Source organism: Bos grunniens, chromosome 5, assembly GCF_055505025.1.
Source record: "Bos grunniens cultivar Pamir isolate PY7600 chromosome 5, Bosgru_T2T1.0, whole genome shotgun sequence".
Taxonomy (NCBI): Eukaryota; Metazoa; Chordata; class Mammalia; order Artiodactyla; family Bovidae; genus Bos; species Bos grunniens.
In genome coordinates this window covers 30,973,090-30,988,657 of record NC_141169.1, presented here as the reverse complement: position 1 = coordinate 30,988,657, position 15,568 = coordinate 30,973,090, and the positions used below count along the sequence as shown (strand labels likewise).

General features: G+C 44.4%; 1 protein-coding gene and 1 long non-coding RNA gene across 6 annotated transcripts in view; one reads left to right on the top strand and one right to left on the bottom strand.

Moving 5' to 3' along the window:
* The first annotated feature begins 33 nt into the window (after window positions 1-33).
* LOC147371645 (uncharacterized) lies at window positions 34-14,205 on the top strand. 3 transcript variants are annotated; one of them, XR_015163683.1, is made up of 3 exons: window positions 34-143; window positions 363-636; window positions 12,843-14,205. It is a non-coding gene; the product is annotated as an uncharacterized LOC147371645 (long non-coding RNA). The 3 variants fall into 3 exon arrangements; XR_015163682.1 differs by having other exon boundaries at window positions 88-219; XR_015163684.1 differs by lacking the exon at window positions 363-636 and having other exon boundaries at window positions 43-219.
* The window catches only part of FAM186B (family with sequence similarity 186 member B), a 29,273-nt gene continuing 26,166 nt past the window's right edge, over window positions 12,462-15,568 (bottom strand). For 2 of the 3 annotated variants that reach the window (XM_086399579.1, XM_086399578.1), the window contains one exon: window positions 15,181-15,489. In XM_086399579.1, the coding sequence (XP_086255705.1) occupies window positions 15,339-15,489 (151 nt within the window). In that variant the 3' untranslated portion in view covers window positions 15,181-15,338. Of the gene's footprint in view, window positions 12,634-15,180; window positions 15,490-15,568 lie in introns of those variants that run through there. The other variant, XM_086399580.1, reaches the window with a different exon arrangement.

The following is a 15,568-nucleotide window of genomic DNA, read 5'->3' as shown; positions in this document are numbered from 1 at the left end:
CTAAGGGTTGAGCAATCCCTTCCGGTTCGCCCCGACTACGTTAAGTAAAGGGGCGTGGCCATGGTACCGACGATATTACCGTTTTGTGTATCAGCAGAAGTTAAAGTCTTTCCTAATTGAAACACCTTATTGGGAGACATCAGGTATTATAGGCCCCAAGTTGGAGGAAGTGATTAAAGGGAAAGGCGAGAGTTGGAGCGGGATAGCCTGAGCAGCTAGGTGAGGCAATCTTGGGAGAGGGTGGGCCGGAGGGTGGGGCCGCACAGCTACTAGATTTCGGCTTCCGAATGTTGCCGCCTTGCTAGAGATCTAGGATTCTGATAGTTTCCCAGGAGCACTTATAGATTGTTTGATTCCACCAGCGGTTTTAGAGAAACTACTCTGTGGCAGGCCTGTGCTAGGCACAATATGGGGAGACGATGTTGAGGAGCTCCCTCCAGCCGGAGAGATGTGGCGTATAGAAGGGGCCGGGAGGTTGATGTCTAACGAAAGGATGGAGAGTTGTGGACCGCGGCTCTAGAAAGCAGAGGCCAAGAGAGAGAGAGAGAAAGAGAGTAGAGGCCCTGGGAGAAGGAGTGCCCATCCAGTCGGCCCCACCACGCCTGGATTGCTGGAGGGAGCTGTTGGCCCTGGGAGGTAAGACGACCCGCGGAAGCACCTTCAGAGGAGAAGCCCTGAAGATGGGAGGACAAGCCTACAGGAAAAGTTGGGCGTTTGAGGGTGTGAGAGGTACCTTGAGAAACCAAAAAGACTGTCCTCTAAAAGAGAGTTTCTATTTGTTTCATGCTCCCTTGGAGGGACACAGAAGTGTAATAGCTCTAAAGAAACATACTGCAGCTCAGAATAAGAAAAGTACAATTCCAAAGCTGTCTAGCAGCTAGGTGGGACTCCTCAGTGTAGGTGTCAAGTACTCCTCACATGAATATTGCCACGTGATTCAAGTGTTAGATGGGAGGCTGGGCCTTCCGGCCCTGAGGGCATGATAGCCTTCATACACTCTCAGGGGACAAGAGTCCCCTGTTCATTTGTGATCTTGCTTAATGAGCATTAACCTACTGTATTTCCCCTGAAAGATTGTATTTTCTGATACAAGATGTGATGGACTATATTAAATACAGCATAGTAGCTATACTAGGTGAGAGTCATCACAGAGGTCTCTAAGGAGATGAGGGTTGAATTGAGATTTGACATTTGATAAGGGGTCAGTTGGGCAAAGAGCTGAGATAAGATGGCCTAGTCAGCGGGGACAGCATAGCTCCAAAGCAGAAAAGAATTTGGAGAGACTGAGGAACAGGATGGAGATTGGTGTGGCTGGAGCAAGATGATCAAGAAAAAGAGAGAAGGAGGAGATGAGAACAGAGAGGTCATCAGGGCAGGTCATTTTAGGCCTTGTGGTTCATGGTATGAATTTTGGCCTTTTTTCTTAAAAAAAAAAAAAAAATATATATATATATATATATATAAACTGTATTTATTTACTTTGGTTGCATCACACGGCATGGAGGATCTTAGTTCCCTGACCAGGGATCAAACCTGTGCCCCCTGCAGTGGCAACATGGAGTCTTAACCACTGGACCAGTAAGGAGTCCCCTTGGCCTTTGTTTTTATTGCATTAGAAAGTCCTTAAAAGATGCAAAAGCATCCATTCTGTAATATGATTTAGTTTTATAAATGATCCGTTTGCCTGCTTGTGGAGAATGGATTGTAGGGAAGTAAGAGGAAGCAGAGAGAACAGAGAAGAGGCTACTGTATCGATCCAAATAAGAGGTAAACTCAGGTGGTTTAGCTGGGTTGTGGGGGCAGTGAAAATGGACAGACATAGTAACTTTGATGCGTATTTTGGAGGTAGAACCACAGGGGCTTGCTGATGGGTTGGATTTGGGATATGAGGGAAAAGGAAAAATCAAGGATAAGATCTAGATTTTTGGCCTGAGTAACTGGATGGATACTAGACAACCCCTCCCACCCTGTCTTTAGAATATATCCAGCTGGTCATATCTCACCAGCTTCTCCACTGTTTCCTGACCCAAATCCCCTGGATTCATCGTCTCCCACTTGGACTATTGCAAGAGTTCCCTAACTAGTCTCCCAGCTTTCATCTTTACCACCTCTCCTCCAGTTTCTTTATAGCAGCTAGAGTATTCCCTTCAAAATGGAAATCCATGTAGTCAAGCCTCTGCTCAAAATTCTCCATCATCCTTGGAATAAACTTTATGGTCTAGCCATAAGCTTAAGTGTTGGGGATTCCAACATTTAAGGTAAGGTAGAGGAGGAACCCATTCCCATCCATTTTAGTTCACAATTACTAAGATGTCCATGTTCAATCTTGCCATCTCCTGCTTGACCATGTCCAATTTACTTGATTCATGGAACTAACATTCCAGGTTCCTATGCAACAGTGTTCTTTTCAGCTTCAGACTTTGCGTTCACCACCAGACACAAAGGCAACTGAGCATCGTTTCTGCTTTGGCCCATCTGCTTCATTCTTCCTGGAGCTGCTAGTAATTGCCTTCTGCTCTTCCCCAGTAGCATATTGGACATCTTCCGACCTGGGCGGGAGGGGGTGCTCATCTTCCAGTGTCATATCTTTTTGCTTCTTCATACTGTTCTGGTTCTTCTGGCAAGAATACTGGCGTGGGTTGCCATTTCCTTCTCCAGTGGACCACGTTTTGTCAGAACTCTTCACTATGACTTGTCTGTCTTAGGTAGTCCTGCACAGCATATCTCATAGCTTCATTGAGTTATACAAGCCCTTTCTCTATGACAAGGCTGTGATCCATGAAGGGGCCTCAGATATGCAGATGATACCACTCTAATGGCAGAAAGTGAAGAGTAAATAAAGAGCCCTTTGATGAGGGTCAAAGAGAAGAGTGAAAAAGCTGGCTTGAAACTCAATATTCAAAAAACTAATAAGATCCTGGCATCTGGTCCCATCACTTTATGGCAACTAGAAGGGGAAAAAGTGGAAGCAGTGACAGATTTTGCTTGCCCCTTGGAAGGAAAGCTATGACAAACCTAGACAGTGTATTAAAAAGCAGAGACATCACTTTGCTAGCAAGGGTCTATATAGACAAAGCTATGGTTCTTCCAGTAGTAATGTATGCATGTGAGAGTTGGACCATGAAAAAGGCTGAGCACCGAAGAATTGATGCTTTCAAATTGTGGTGTTGAAGAAGACTCTTGAGAGTCCCATGGACAACAAGGAGATCAAACCAGTCAATTCTAAAGGAAATCAACCCTGAATATTCATTGGAAGGACTGATACTGAGGCTGAAGCTCCAATACTTTGGCCACTTGATGCAAAGAGCCAACTCACTGGAATAAACCCTGATTCTGGGAAAGATTGAAGACAAAAGGAGAAGAGGGCAGCAGAAGTTGAGATGGTTTGATAGTATCACCCACTGAATGGATGTGAATTTGAGCAAACTCCACGAGATAGTGAAGGACAGGGAAGCCTGCCATGCTGTAGTTCATTGGGTCAAAGAGTTGAACACAACTGAGCTACTGAATAATAAGAGAAGGAGCCAGCAAAGGAACAAAAAGAAGAGTGTGCATAAAAAGAAAAGTTAGTAGTAGCACCAGTCATCTAACCTCCAGTTAGCTGTCCCTGGCTCCAGAGTAATCGTTCACAGTACAGCATCCTCCCCAGGACAGATGTGGCCCGGCCATGGGGGCAACAATCATGGTTTCTCCTGAATCTTTGCTCAGGGCCCCAGGTTCCTTCATCTGAGGGATTAGGACATGGTGGTTAAGGTTCTGGGCTTCCCTGGTGGTCCACTGGTTAAGCATCCATCTCACAATGCGGGTTCGATCCCTGGTCTGGGAAGATCCCACATGCTGCAGGGCAACTAAGCCCGTGCACCACAACTGCTGAGCCTGCGCTCCAGAGCCTGCAGGCTGCAACTGTTGAAGCCTCTGTGCTCTAGAGCCTGTGCTCACAACATGAGAAGTCACTGCAATGAGAAGCCTGCGCAGGGCTCAGTGCGAATAGCCCCTGCTCGCTGCAACTGGAGAAAGCCTGTGCGCAGCAACAAAGACCTACCACAGCCAAAAAATAAATAAGTCTTAAAAATGTTTTTTAAAAAGCAGAATAGAGGCTCTGTCCAATTTTATTTCATTTTATTTTTTTGGCCGTTTGGCATATGGGATCTTAGTTCCCTGACCAGAGATCTAACCTGTGCCCCCCACTGCCCCCACAGTGGAAACTCAGAGCCTTAACCATTAGACCACCAGGGAATTCCCAGGCTCTGCCTGGTTTTAAACCTTAGTTATCTCACCTACTATCTTGTGACCTTGAGAAGTTATATTTCTTTGCCTCAGTTTCATCATATTGGGAAATAATAGTATCCACTTCATAGGATGGTTCTGAGGAATAAATCACTCTGCATAAACAAGTAGGTCATATATAGCAAATGCTTATAAAATGTTAGCTGTTGGTACTGATCTTAGAGCTTGGGTCCTAGTGTCTACTGCCAGGTGGTCAGTCTTGGACCCAGTGTCTGATAACATTCCCCTCCATTAGAGCAGGACCGGTTTTCCTTTCACCCGAGACTGCTACTTTCTGGGCACTCAGAGGACACAGGATTGCACTGCTCTTGGCTCAAGTATACCTTCTTAGGAAGTCAGGTTTAATACAGCTTTGACCAGTACAAAGATGACTTTGGACTCATAATGCATTTTTTAAAAATTAATTTTTATTTATTTACTTTTGGTTGCACTGGGTCTTTGTTGCTACACTGGTTTTTCTCTAGTTGCAGCAAATAGGGGCTACTCTCTAGTTGCGTGTGCAGGCTTCTCATTGTGGTAGCTTTTCTTGTTGTGGAGCATGGGCTTCAGTCATTGTGGCTGAGGCCCCAGTAGTTTGGTTCCTGGGCTCTAGAGCACAGGCTCAATAGTTGTGGCATGGTCTTAGTTGCTCTGTGGCATGTAGGATCTTCCCAGATTAGGGATCGAACCTGAACCCGTGTTTCCTGCATTGTCAGACAAATTCTTTATCACTGAGCCACGAGGGAAGCCCATCATAATGCATTTTAAGTCAACATATACTCTACTTGATATCTGTATACTTTTTTTTTTCTTTCTCTAAGGGAGGAGAAACCATCTGCAAAGGAAAAGTCTCATACACAGGCTGAATTTAAATGAAATTTCAATCCCCAAGGTAGAGAATCACAGGCAAACTTTATGAAACATCTGACTTGTTCCATCTCGATCTGAAAACTAGAATCACACTTAATGAGGACACCTAAATTATTCCCATTAAAGTTAGGTATTCCATGAGGATAGCCCCTATGGCTATTTTTATTTAACACTGCCTTGGAAACACTGCTGCTGCTGCTGCTAAGTTGCTTCAGTCGTGTCCGACTCTGTGCAACCCCATAGACGGCAGCCCACGAGGCTCCCCTGTCCCTGGGATTCTCCAGGCAAGAACGCTGGAATGGGTCGCCATTTCCTTCTCCAATGCATGAAAGTGAAAAGTGAAAGTGAAGACGCTCAGTCATATCCGACTCTTAGTGACCCCATGGACTGCAGCCTACCAGGCTCCTCCGTCCATGGGATTTTCCAGGCAAGAGTACTGGAGTGGGGTGCCATTAGCCTACCTAATTTCAGAAGAGAAAGGAATGAGATATAAAAACTAGGGAAGAGGTGAAGTTACCATTATTAATTTATGATTTAATAGCCTAACTGGAAAATCAGAAGATATCAACTGAATGACTAATACAAATAAGACATTTTAGCAAAGTGGGTACAAATTATACACAAAAAGTCAACGAACAATAGCCAATCAGAAAGTATATGGGAATAAAATATCATTTACAATAGCAAGGAAAAAGTAATGTAACCTAGAGTAATCTTAACAGTGTGCTAGATCTAGGTGCCCCAAACTGAAATCACTATCAAAGAACACAAAAAAGAGAGAAGAATAAATGGAAAGGCATATTCTATTTTTGGGTAGAAAGACTCACTATCATAAAGATGTCAGCTCTCCATAAATTAATCTATAAATTTAACACAATCTAATAAAAATACCATCAGACTACATAATCTGAATATAACATTCATATGGAAATTTTTGCATAAAAAATAACAGCATTCTGAAAAAGAAAGTTAATCAAAGAGGAATAGCTTTATTGGATATTAAACCAATAAGAGCTAAAAGAGTAAAATCCAGAGGACACTAGCCCAAGCATAGGCAATTTGATCAAGAGAACAAAGAGTCCAGAAATAGGCGCGAGACATTTAAAATGTTAGCATGTAATAAAGGTGGCATTGCCTATCAGTAGGGGAAAGATGGATTATATGGTAAGTGGTATTGAGACAATTGTGTAGCCACCTGAAAAAAAAAAGTATCTCTATTCCTCACACTAAAATAAATCTATATGAATCAATTGTGTTTAAATAAATGTAAAATAGTAAAATTATAAATTTATATGTCACAGCAGAGAAAATAGAATAGCACAAAATTCCAAAGCATAAAAAAAGACAATTCTGTCAACATAAAAATCTATAATTTGTGCAGAGCAAAAAACACCATAAACAGACAAATGGCAAACTGAGGGAAATGTTTGCAGCTCATATCATAGACAAAAGGACTAATTTGCTTAATATATACAAAATCCTTTCAAATCAATATGAGAAAGAACAAAAATACAAGAACAAAATAAGATGGTTAACATAAAAGGAAAGATAAATGGCTCTTAGACATATGAAAAGATACTCAACTTCACACACAAGAAAATTGAAACTACATTTCAATATCATTTTTCACCTATAGATAGGCAAAAATTCAAATGTTTGACAATATGCCCTTGGCATGGTTATGGAGAAAGAGGCCCTCTAATGTGTTACTAGTAGAACTGTAAATTGTCAGTACTTGCCAAAATTACAAATGAATATAATTTCTGACCCAATATACTTGCATATGGGTTTCCACGGGGCACTAGCTGTCAAGAACTCGCCTGCTATAGCAGGAGATGTAAGCGACTCAGGTTCAATCCCTGAGTCAGGAAGATCCCCTGGAGGAGGCACGGCAACCCACTCTAGTATTCTTGCCTGGAGAATCCCACGGACACAGAGCCTGGCAGGCTAGGTACAGTCCATGGGGTCGCAAAGAGCTGGACACGACTGAAGTGACTTAGCACATATTCAGATGAATTGAGTTGGAGGTGCCAGTGGGCAACCAATTGAGATCCTCGGTTGGGTGTTTGGGCATACAGCTCTAGGACTCAGAGGAGAATCATCTGGGAATCATCAACATAGAGCTGATGTTTGAAGCCATAAGGGAGGATAAAGTCATCCTGGGATGTCCTGAGGCATGAGGAGAGGAGTCTGGGCACTGGAGCAACCCCTGGCCTACAGGCAGAAGATCATGAACTCCCACAAGAGCCAGGGGTGTGGGGAACAGGAGGGAAGCCAAGTGTCACATGACAGAAACAAGGGAAGATTTTGGTAGCATTTCAGTGGTCCACGTCTCTCACTTGATTAAAATATCCTTAAGGACATAAACTAGGTCTTATTTTTATTTTTCTCCCTGTCTGCTCCACCCCTACCTTCAGTGTAAGATTTTGCACATATTGAGATGTCTGTGAACAAATACGGGCACAAATAAGTAAGTGCAATCAAAACTGGGCCTTTACTTCATTACTAGTCCTCTAACTGGTCTCCTTGCATCCATTCTCCGACTTCTCCATGTTGCCACACCTGCCTCTCTACAGCACAGGTCTAGTAACATCATTCCTTTCCTTGAAAATCATCCATGGCTCTCCACTGCCTGCTGAGGAAAATCATCAGCTTGGCCTTCAAGCTCATCCAAACCCAATCTCAGCCCAGCTTTGCTCATGTAATATCTGGCTTGTTACTGATGAACTACAGCCATGTCGACCACTTTCTGGTCCGTAAACATGCTCTATGTTCATAATACTCTAATCCCTTGTATTCCCCTGGAGTCCTCCACCCCTGCCACCTGTGTTAGTTCTGTACATCCTTCAGCTTTCTGTTGAAATCCCACATAGCCCTGAGGGCCTTTCCAGACTCTGCAGTGAACATCCTTTTCTTTTGTTCTCCTTTTGACTTTGCATCTGTACTGTGTTTGTGTTTGTTACGGAGCTGCTGCTGCTGCTAAGTCGCTTCAGTCGTGTCCGACTCTGTGTGACCCTGTGTTTACATAGCTAGATCCTCACCATTTACTACTCTGTCTCCACAGTGGAGTGTGAAAAGAGATTGTGTCTCAGTGTCATCATTACACATCCAGCCTTAGCACAGTGCATTAAGTAATCGCTAAATGAGTGATGAGTGGATGGTAAGTCCTTAGGAGGACAAGGACCTATTTCTACATATTTTTATTACTCTGGTGCTTTGCATATAGCCTGTATCCTGTTTTTGCAGTAAGCTCCTTAGAAGTTTGTTTAATTGACTTTTATACCCTTACAGCCTGGTACAGAGCATAACATCACAGTGGGTGCTCAATAAATGTTTAGGGACTCAATAATTACTCATTTAATTTGCTCTCAGTAGCCTCCAGAGGCAATAGCTTTGGCAAACAATGTTTGGCATGTGCTTCCTGCCAGCTCTGACAGGCTGCTTTAGTAGGTCATTGACAAGCTATGTCATGTAGTATGGTTAACAGACTGAATTAACACAAAGAGATGTGGCTCTCAGGCAGAAATGCAGCCTGGAAGAGGCCTCAGTGGCAAGAGCAAGGCAGCTCAATTAAGGAAGGGTGGCTAAGACTCTGCCTTCCCAATGTAGGGGGCCCCAGGTTCGGTTCCTAGCCAGGGAACTAGATCCCACATGCTGCAACTAAAGATCATGCATGCCACAACTAAGCCAAATAAATAAATACTAAAAGAAAAAAAAAAAAACACAAAAAACGTTCTGGAACAAAGACAAAACTGACCAGTGCTGGAAGAGATGCATCAGCAAAGATGGAGAGGACCTCCAGGAGAAGGGGGCACCTTACAGAGGATCAGAAGAGGCATCTTGGTAGGGGAGTAGCATTTGAGTTCCTTTACTAAACTTTCCTGAATAGAAAGGGAATCGTCAGTTTCCCCCTCCACACCTGCAGTCTGTTCCCATCCCTGTGGCCACGGTGAGGTTCTGGAAGGGTGGATCCAATTATGTCATCTCTGCTTGGAATTCTGCAGTGGTTCCCATTTTATTCAGAGTTAAAATGGCTCCTATTCTTTCAGGGTGAAAAACAAAGCGTCCTTACAGTGGCCTACAAGGCCTTAAGTGACCTGTCCTCCAGTCATTCTCCAGCACTTTCCACTCTACTCTCCTCCCCTCACTCACCTGGCACCAGTCACACGGGAGACCCAGCCATTCCTCTAGTATGCCAGGCATGCTCCCACTTCAGGCTGTTCCCTTTGCCTGCGCGCCTTTCCTCACAGCTTGCTTCTTCATCTCCAAGTCTTCACGCAAATGTCAACTCAGTGAGGCCTGACACGCCCCATTTTAAATGGTAATCTCAGGAATGCCCTGGAGGTCGAGTGACACTTTGACTCCTACTCCTCTGCTGAAATTTGTGTTTCTTCACCATCTCAATGGAGAAGGAAATGGCAGCCCACTCCAGTTCTTGCCTGGAGAATCCCAGGGACGGAGGAGCCTGGTAGGCTGCCCTCTATGGGGTTGCACAGAGTTGGACACGATTGAAGCGACTTAGCAGCAGCAGCAGCATAGTATCTTTTACCATCTGACATACTGTGTATTTTACTAATTTTTTGTCTATTTTTGCCCAATAAAAGTTCTGGGAAATCACTTTAAAAAAACAAACTCTTTTCTTCAGCACTATATCCCAATGCTTTCAACAGTGCCTCCTATTAGGTACCCAGTAGATATTTGTTGAATGAATGAGGATGTGATACATATTTGAGGAAGTCTTCAGGAAGGGCCTCCTGGCAGAGTTCCTAAAAAATAGTTACCTGAAGTCACTGCAGATGGTGATTGCAGCCATGAAATTAAAAGACACTTACTCCTTGGAAGAAAAGTTATGACCAACCTAGATAGCATATTCAAAAGCAGAGATGTTACTTTGCCAACAAAGGTCCGTCTAGTAGAGGCTATGGTTTTTCCAGTGGTCATGTATGGATGTGAGAGTTGGACTGTGAAGAAAGCTGAGCGCCGAAGAATTGATGCTTTTGAACTGTGGTGTTGGAGAAGACTCTTGAGAGTCCCATGGACTGCAAGGAGATCCAACCAGTCCATTCTGAAGGAGATCAGCCCTGGGATTTCTTTGGAAGGAATGATGGCTAAAGCTGAAACTCCAGTACTTTGGCCACCTCATGCGAAGAGTTGACTCATTGGAAAAGACTCTGATGCTGGGAGGGATTGGGGGCAGGAGGAAAAGGGGACGACAGTTGAGATGGTTGGATGGCATCACCGACTTGATGGACATGAGTTTGAGTGAACTCCGGGAGATGGTGATGGACAGGGAGGCCTGGCATGCTGCGATTCATGGGGTCGCAAAGAGTCGGACATGACTGAGTGACTGAACTGAACTGAAGTGAAGTATCATTTATAAGGACAGATCTCTGAACTGCAAAGTTGGGGACCCTGCTGGGGGTGAGTGAATCAAGTGCCCTGGGCTGAAGCCACCAGGAGTGGATCCAGATGTCCAAAGGATGGGTCTGGAATCCCTTGTCTCTCTCCCTATATTGATCGTATTTACTCTCTGCACTCAGCCAAGCACCTTCTCAGATGAACTCCACCCAGCTTTGGCTGCATCCGTCCTTCAGCAGTTCCATCCTCTCCCTATCAGGACAGCTGAGGCCCTTAAACAGGCACTCTGCTGCCTCCTTGTGGCTCCTGTAGTAAAGGAACTTCTGGAAAGTGAGACGACAGAGGTCTACACAGGGACTCTTAGAATGAGGGGCATGGGAGAAGAAACCTGAATCTTCTTGACCCCCATGGCAGCCCTGAAATACTGGCAGCTGCTCCTGCCCCCACAGACATTACTGCCAATAGCAATGACCATGCCCTCAGCAGAGCCCTGACAGGTATACCAGCGGGCCTTTGGCTTTGGTTGTTCCAGGATGGGTCACCTTTGTGGAAAGAATTTGATGCAGTAGTCACATCCCAGGGCCTTCTTTGAGGGGCATTCGGATCAGTTGACTAGTGTATCGATCTTCTCTCCTTCTTTGCCTCCTCCCAACTCACAGCCAATAAGGAGTCTTTAAGGATCACCAGCCAGCTCAGGGCCAGGTGTGTATAGAGGAGGGCACTGGGTGCTATGGAGAAGTGGGGCCCATGCCCTGGAGGATGCTGCTCAGCTGAGACACTGCTAGTTCCAGCCCATTACTGTTTCTGCAGGTAACCGAAACCCACCTAAGCTAATATCAGCCCCTAGACAGGGAACGTCCTGGAATACACTGGGTTATCTTGTGGACTTATAAGGGATACGGCTGGACCTCAGGAACCATCTGACTGGCACAGTCTCTGATGAGAAGACTTCTTTCTTACTTTTCTATATAATGTTTTTGTTTCTGGCTGCCTTCAAAATGTTCTCTTATCTTTGGTTTCAACAATTAGACTAAGCTGTACTTAGGTGTGTTTTTCTTTATCCTGTTTGGGGTTCTCTGACAATCTTGGATCTGTGGTTGGTTTTCTTTCATTAATTTGGGAAATTCTCAGTGGTTCTCTCTTCAAATATTTCTTCTGCCCCGTTCTGTCTCCCTTTTTCTGGGACTTCAATCATGTCTGTCAGAGCACTTGTCATTGTCCTACATATCTTGGTGATTAGCTTTGGGTTTGCTCAGTTGTTCCTTAGGTCAGAGTTACAGTTTGTTTAAATTTCTCCCGACCTGGCTTCAAGCTCACAGATTTTTTTTCCTCTGCTTTTGTCCAGCTTGATTAACTGGCCAAAGGAATTCTTCATCTCTGATATTACAGTTTTCACTTTTAGCATTTCCATTTTTTTAAACACTTTCCTATCTCTGCTCAGATTCACCATCTGTTCATGCATGTTGTCCACCTTTTCCACTAGACCAGTCCTAGCCATGCTCACATTTTTTTTGGAGAAGACGACTCCTCCAACAATAGAATCATACTCATCCTTTATCTGACTTTTTTCTAAGTTAGCCTCCCCATCACATGGGACACACCAGATCCCACCCGGCTTTCCCCTCCCTGGCTCTGTCTTGATTGTTTACAAATGGTTTTTGTCCTTTTCACTCCATCAACACCTCCTTGAAGGCCACAGTTAGGGCTAAAGTCACCTTCCACCTTAGTGTTGACCCCTCATCCTGGAGACCCCTGAGACTATGGGCCATGCAAGCAGAGCTTTGGCCAACTCCCAAATCTGGCTTCAAGAAATATGCCAAGCAGTATTACTTCTCATATTTTGGCTTCCCTGTTTTTGTTTTTTTGAGGGTGAAGGCAATATCTTATTTGATCGAATACATCAACTTTGCTCTGAAAAAAAAATGAGACTCTTGTATAATATTAAAGAACTTCATACCAGAAAAACATCATACACTATATCTATATATCTCCTTGGTTGAAATCCTCTTGGCTTCACAGCCTCTATGAGATACTCGGCTTGCTTGCTGGAGAGCTTGAGAGAAGACATCCAAAAAGCCAAAGTCCTCCATCACCAGAGTGGGTTTGGCTGCCAGGCACCTTAAGCACAGTGCCAAGAGCCTATGGAAACATGTGAAACCTTTAAAAATGCCATTGGTGGGGCTTCCCTGGTGGTCCAGTGGTTAGGACTCTGTGCTTCCAGGGCAAGGAGCACAGGTTCAATCCCTGGTTGGGAACTAAGATCCCACATGTGAGGGAGTAAAGTCATTGGCACAAAAATATAAAAAAACATGTAATTAAATGTTTATATAATGTTCAAAATTCTCCAGGCCAGGCTTCAACAGTATGTGAACTGAGAAATTCCAGATGTTCAAGCTGGATTTAGAAAAGGCAGAGGAACCAGAGATCAAATTGCCAGCATCCATTGGATCGTCGAAAAAGCCAGAGAGTTCTGGAAAAACATCTACTTCTGCTTTATTGACTACGCTGAAACCTTTGACTGTATGAGTCACAACAAACTGAGGAAAATTCTTAAAGAGTTGGGAATACCAGACCACCTGACCTGCCTCCTGAGAAATCTGTATGCAGGTCAAGAAGCAACAGTTAGAACCGGACATGGAACAATGGACTGGTTCCAAACTGGGAAAGGAGTATGTCAAGGCTGTATACTGTCACCCTGCTTATTTAACTTATATGCAGAGTACATCATGCAAAATGCTGGGCTGGATGAAGCACAAGCTGGAATCAAGATTGCAGGGAGAAATATCAATAACCTCAGATATTCATATGACACCACCCTTATGGCAGAAAGCAAAGAGGAACTAAAGAGCCTCTTGATGAAAATGAAAGAGAGTGAGAAAGCTGGCTTAAAACTCAAGATTCAAAAAACGAAAATCATGGCATCCAGTCCCATCACTTCATGGTAAATAGATGTGGAAACAATGGAAACAGTGACGGACTTTATTTTCTTGGGCTCCAAAATCACTGCAGATGGTGACTGCAGCCGTGAAATTAAAAGATGTCTGCTCCTTGGAAGAAAAGCTGTGACAAACCTAGACAGCGTATTAAAAAGCAGAGACGTTACTTTGCCAATAAAGGTCCATCTAGTCAAAGGTATGGTTTTTCCAGTAGTCATGTATGGATGTGAGAGTTGTAGCATAAGGAAGGCTGAACGCCAAAGAACTGATGCTTTTGAACTGTGGTGTTGGAGAAGACTCTTGAGAATCCCTTGGACTGCAAGGAGATCAAGCCAGTCAATCCTAAAGGAAATCAATCCTGAATATTCATTAGAAGGACTGTTGCTGAGGCTGAAACTCCAATACTTTGGCCACTTGATGTGAAGAACTGACTCACTGGAAAAGACCCTGATGCTGGGAAAGATTGAAGGCAGGAGAAGGGGGTGACAGAGGATGAGATGGCATCACTGACTCTGGACATGAGTTTGAGCAAGCTCCGGGAGATGGTGAAGGACAGGGAAGCCTGGTGTGCTTCAGTCCATGGGGTTACAAAGAGTCGGACACAACTGAGTAACTGAACAACAACAAAAAACATAATATTGTCAGTTTCATTATTCTGTCAAATTTAATATTCAAAATGTTCTCATATTTACAAAACTTGTTAGATTTCATCTCTATGGGCGATGATTGCTGAGAAGTCACAGCCCACTGCACATTAAAAAAAAACCACAACTTACTCATAGTCAGTCAATTTCCAAAGCAAAGTTATAAAAATCTTTTCAAATTATTTATAAAGAAGTATATTTAGCATGAGGGCTACCATGGGTGAGGCCTCCTGGAAAGAATAGACCCAAAAGGCTAGAAATGGCCCATTCTTGCCCCAGCAGTCCAGTGTGTGTGACCTGCATCAGGAGTGCCTCTCACCATCCTCCCTCCAGCAGGCTTCCTTGGGATACACAGAGCTGTGGCTCAGAAATCAAATCCTGCTCTGGCCCAGAGATCAGGTCAAGCGCCCATCTGTGTGCATCCCATATTCTTCTCTTCCTTCCAAAGTTTCAACCTTAAGCCGGGAGCAAGCATGGCTGCCATTCCTAAGAAACAGAACTAGACTGTGGGTCCTCTGAGGACAGGGTGACTTCCTAGCTAACATTTGGTTGTGCCTGCTCCCTAGGCCTGGCCTGGCTGGGTGAGACAAGGCGGAAGGGGCGGGCAGAGGCCGCTGGGAGACTGGCAGGCGGCTGAGCGCAAGGGAGAGTGAGGGTGGGACGCTGCTTGTAAGCTGTGTGAACCAACCAAAGCCATGTCTTACCTGAATTGAGACAATAGACAGACATGGCCTCCTAAGCCCACACCATGTAGATTTGGAAACTCGTGTCTCCATTTGTTCCATCTGTGTCCTCACTCCTCAGAAGGACACTCGTCTTTGCCCTCTCCCCCGCAACCTGGTCACCCCTGGCTCTGACTTGTACCATCTTCTTTTGTTCTAAGTGTTGATGCTCATTATCAGTTACATATTTGTCCATGTCTCTGACTGAATGAAGACTTACTGAGCCCTGACGCGTGCCAGACACTAATCATGGCTGTCTTGGCGGGTCGACTCCCGGAGGGCAAGCTCAACATTTGGGGGATCCTCTGTAACTGGTGTCCAAGTCATGGACCTGGTTCCAAAAATGAGTTGGGGAGGTGTGGGTTTTAGCAATGAGACAGAAAATTTTAAAAATAAACATATCTCTATTTTATTAACAATGTACAGTTTGCTGACTGAAAGAGGAAAGTAGTGTTTCTCAAAGTTCTAGGATTACTTAGCAGGACCCAGAGAGTTTGTTTAAAAACAGTAGCTGGGAATCTGCTTTGGAACAAGTTTGAGAATCACTGGCTCAGGCATGGAATGGGGCTGGGATTGTCTCGATCCTTCTGGCTCCTTAGGGTTCCAGGGAAGGACTCGTTTGACTTTTTATGAACAAGTTCAGCTGACTCCTCTGGGGGTTCCTCTTCTTCCTTTCTTTGCGTCACTGAGGCACTGAAAGGGTTAATACAGTTATGGGTTGGGGAGCAGCTGAGACATGGCCCCTGAGATGTGAGCGCCCACCCAGCCTACC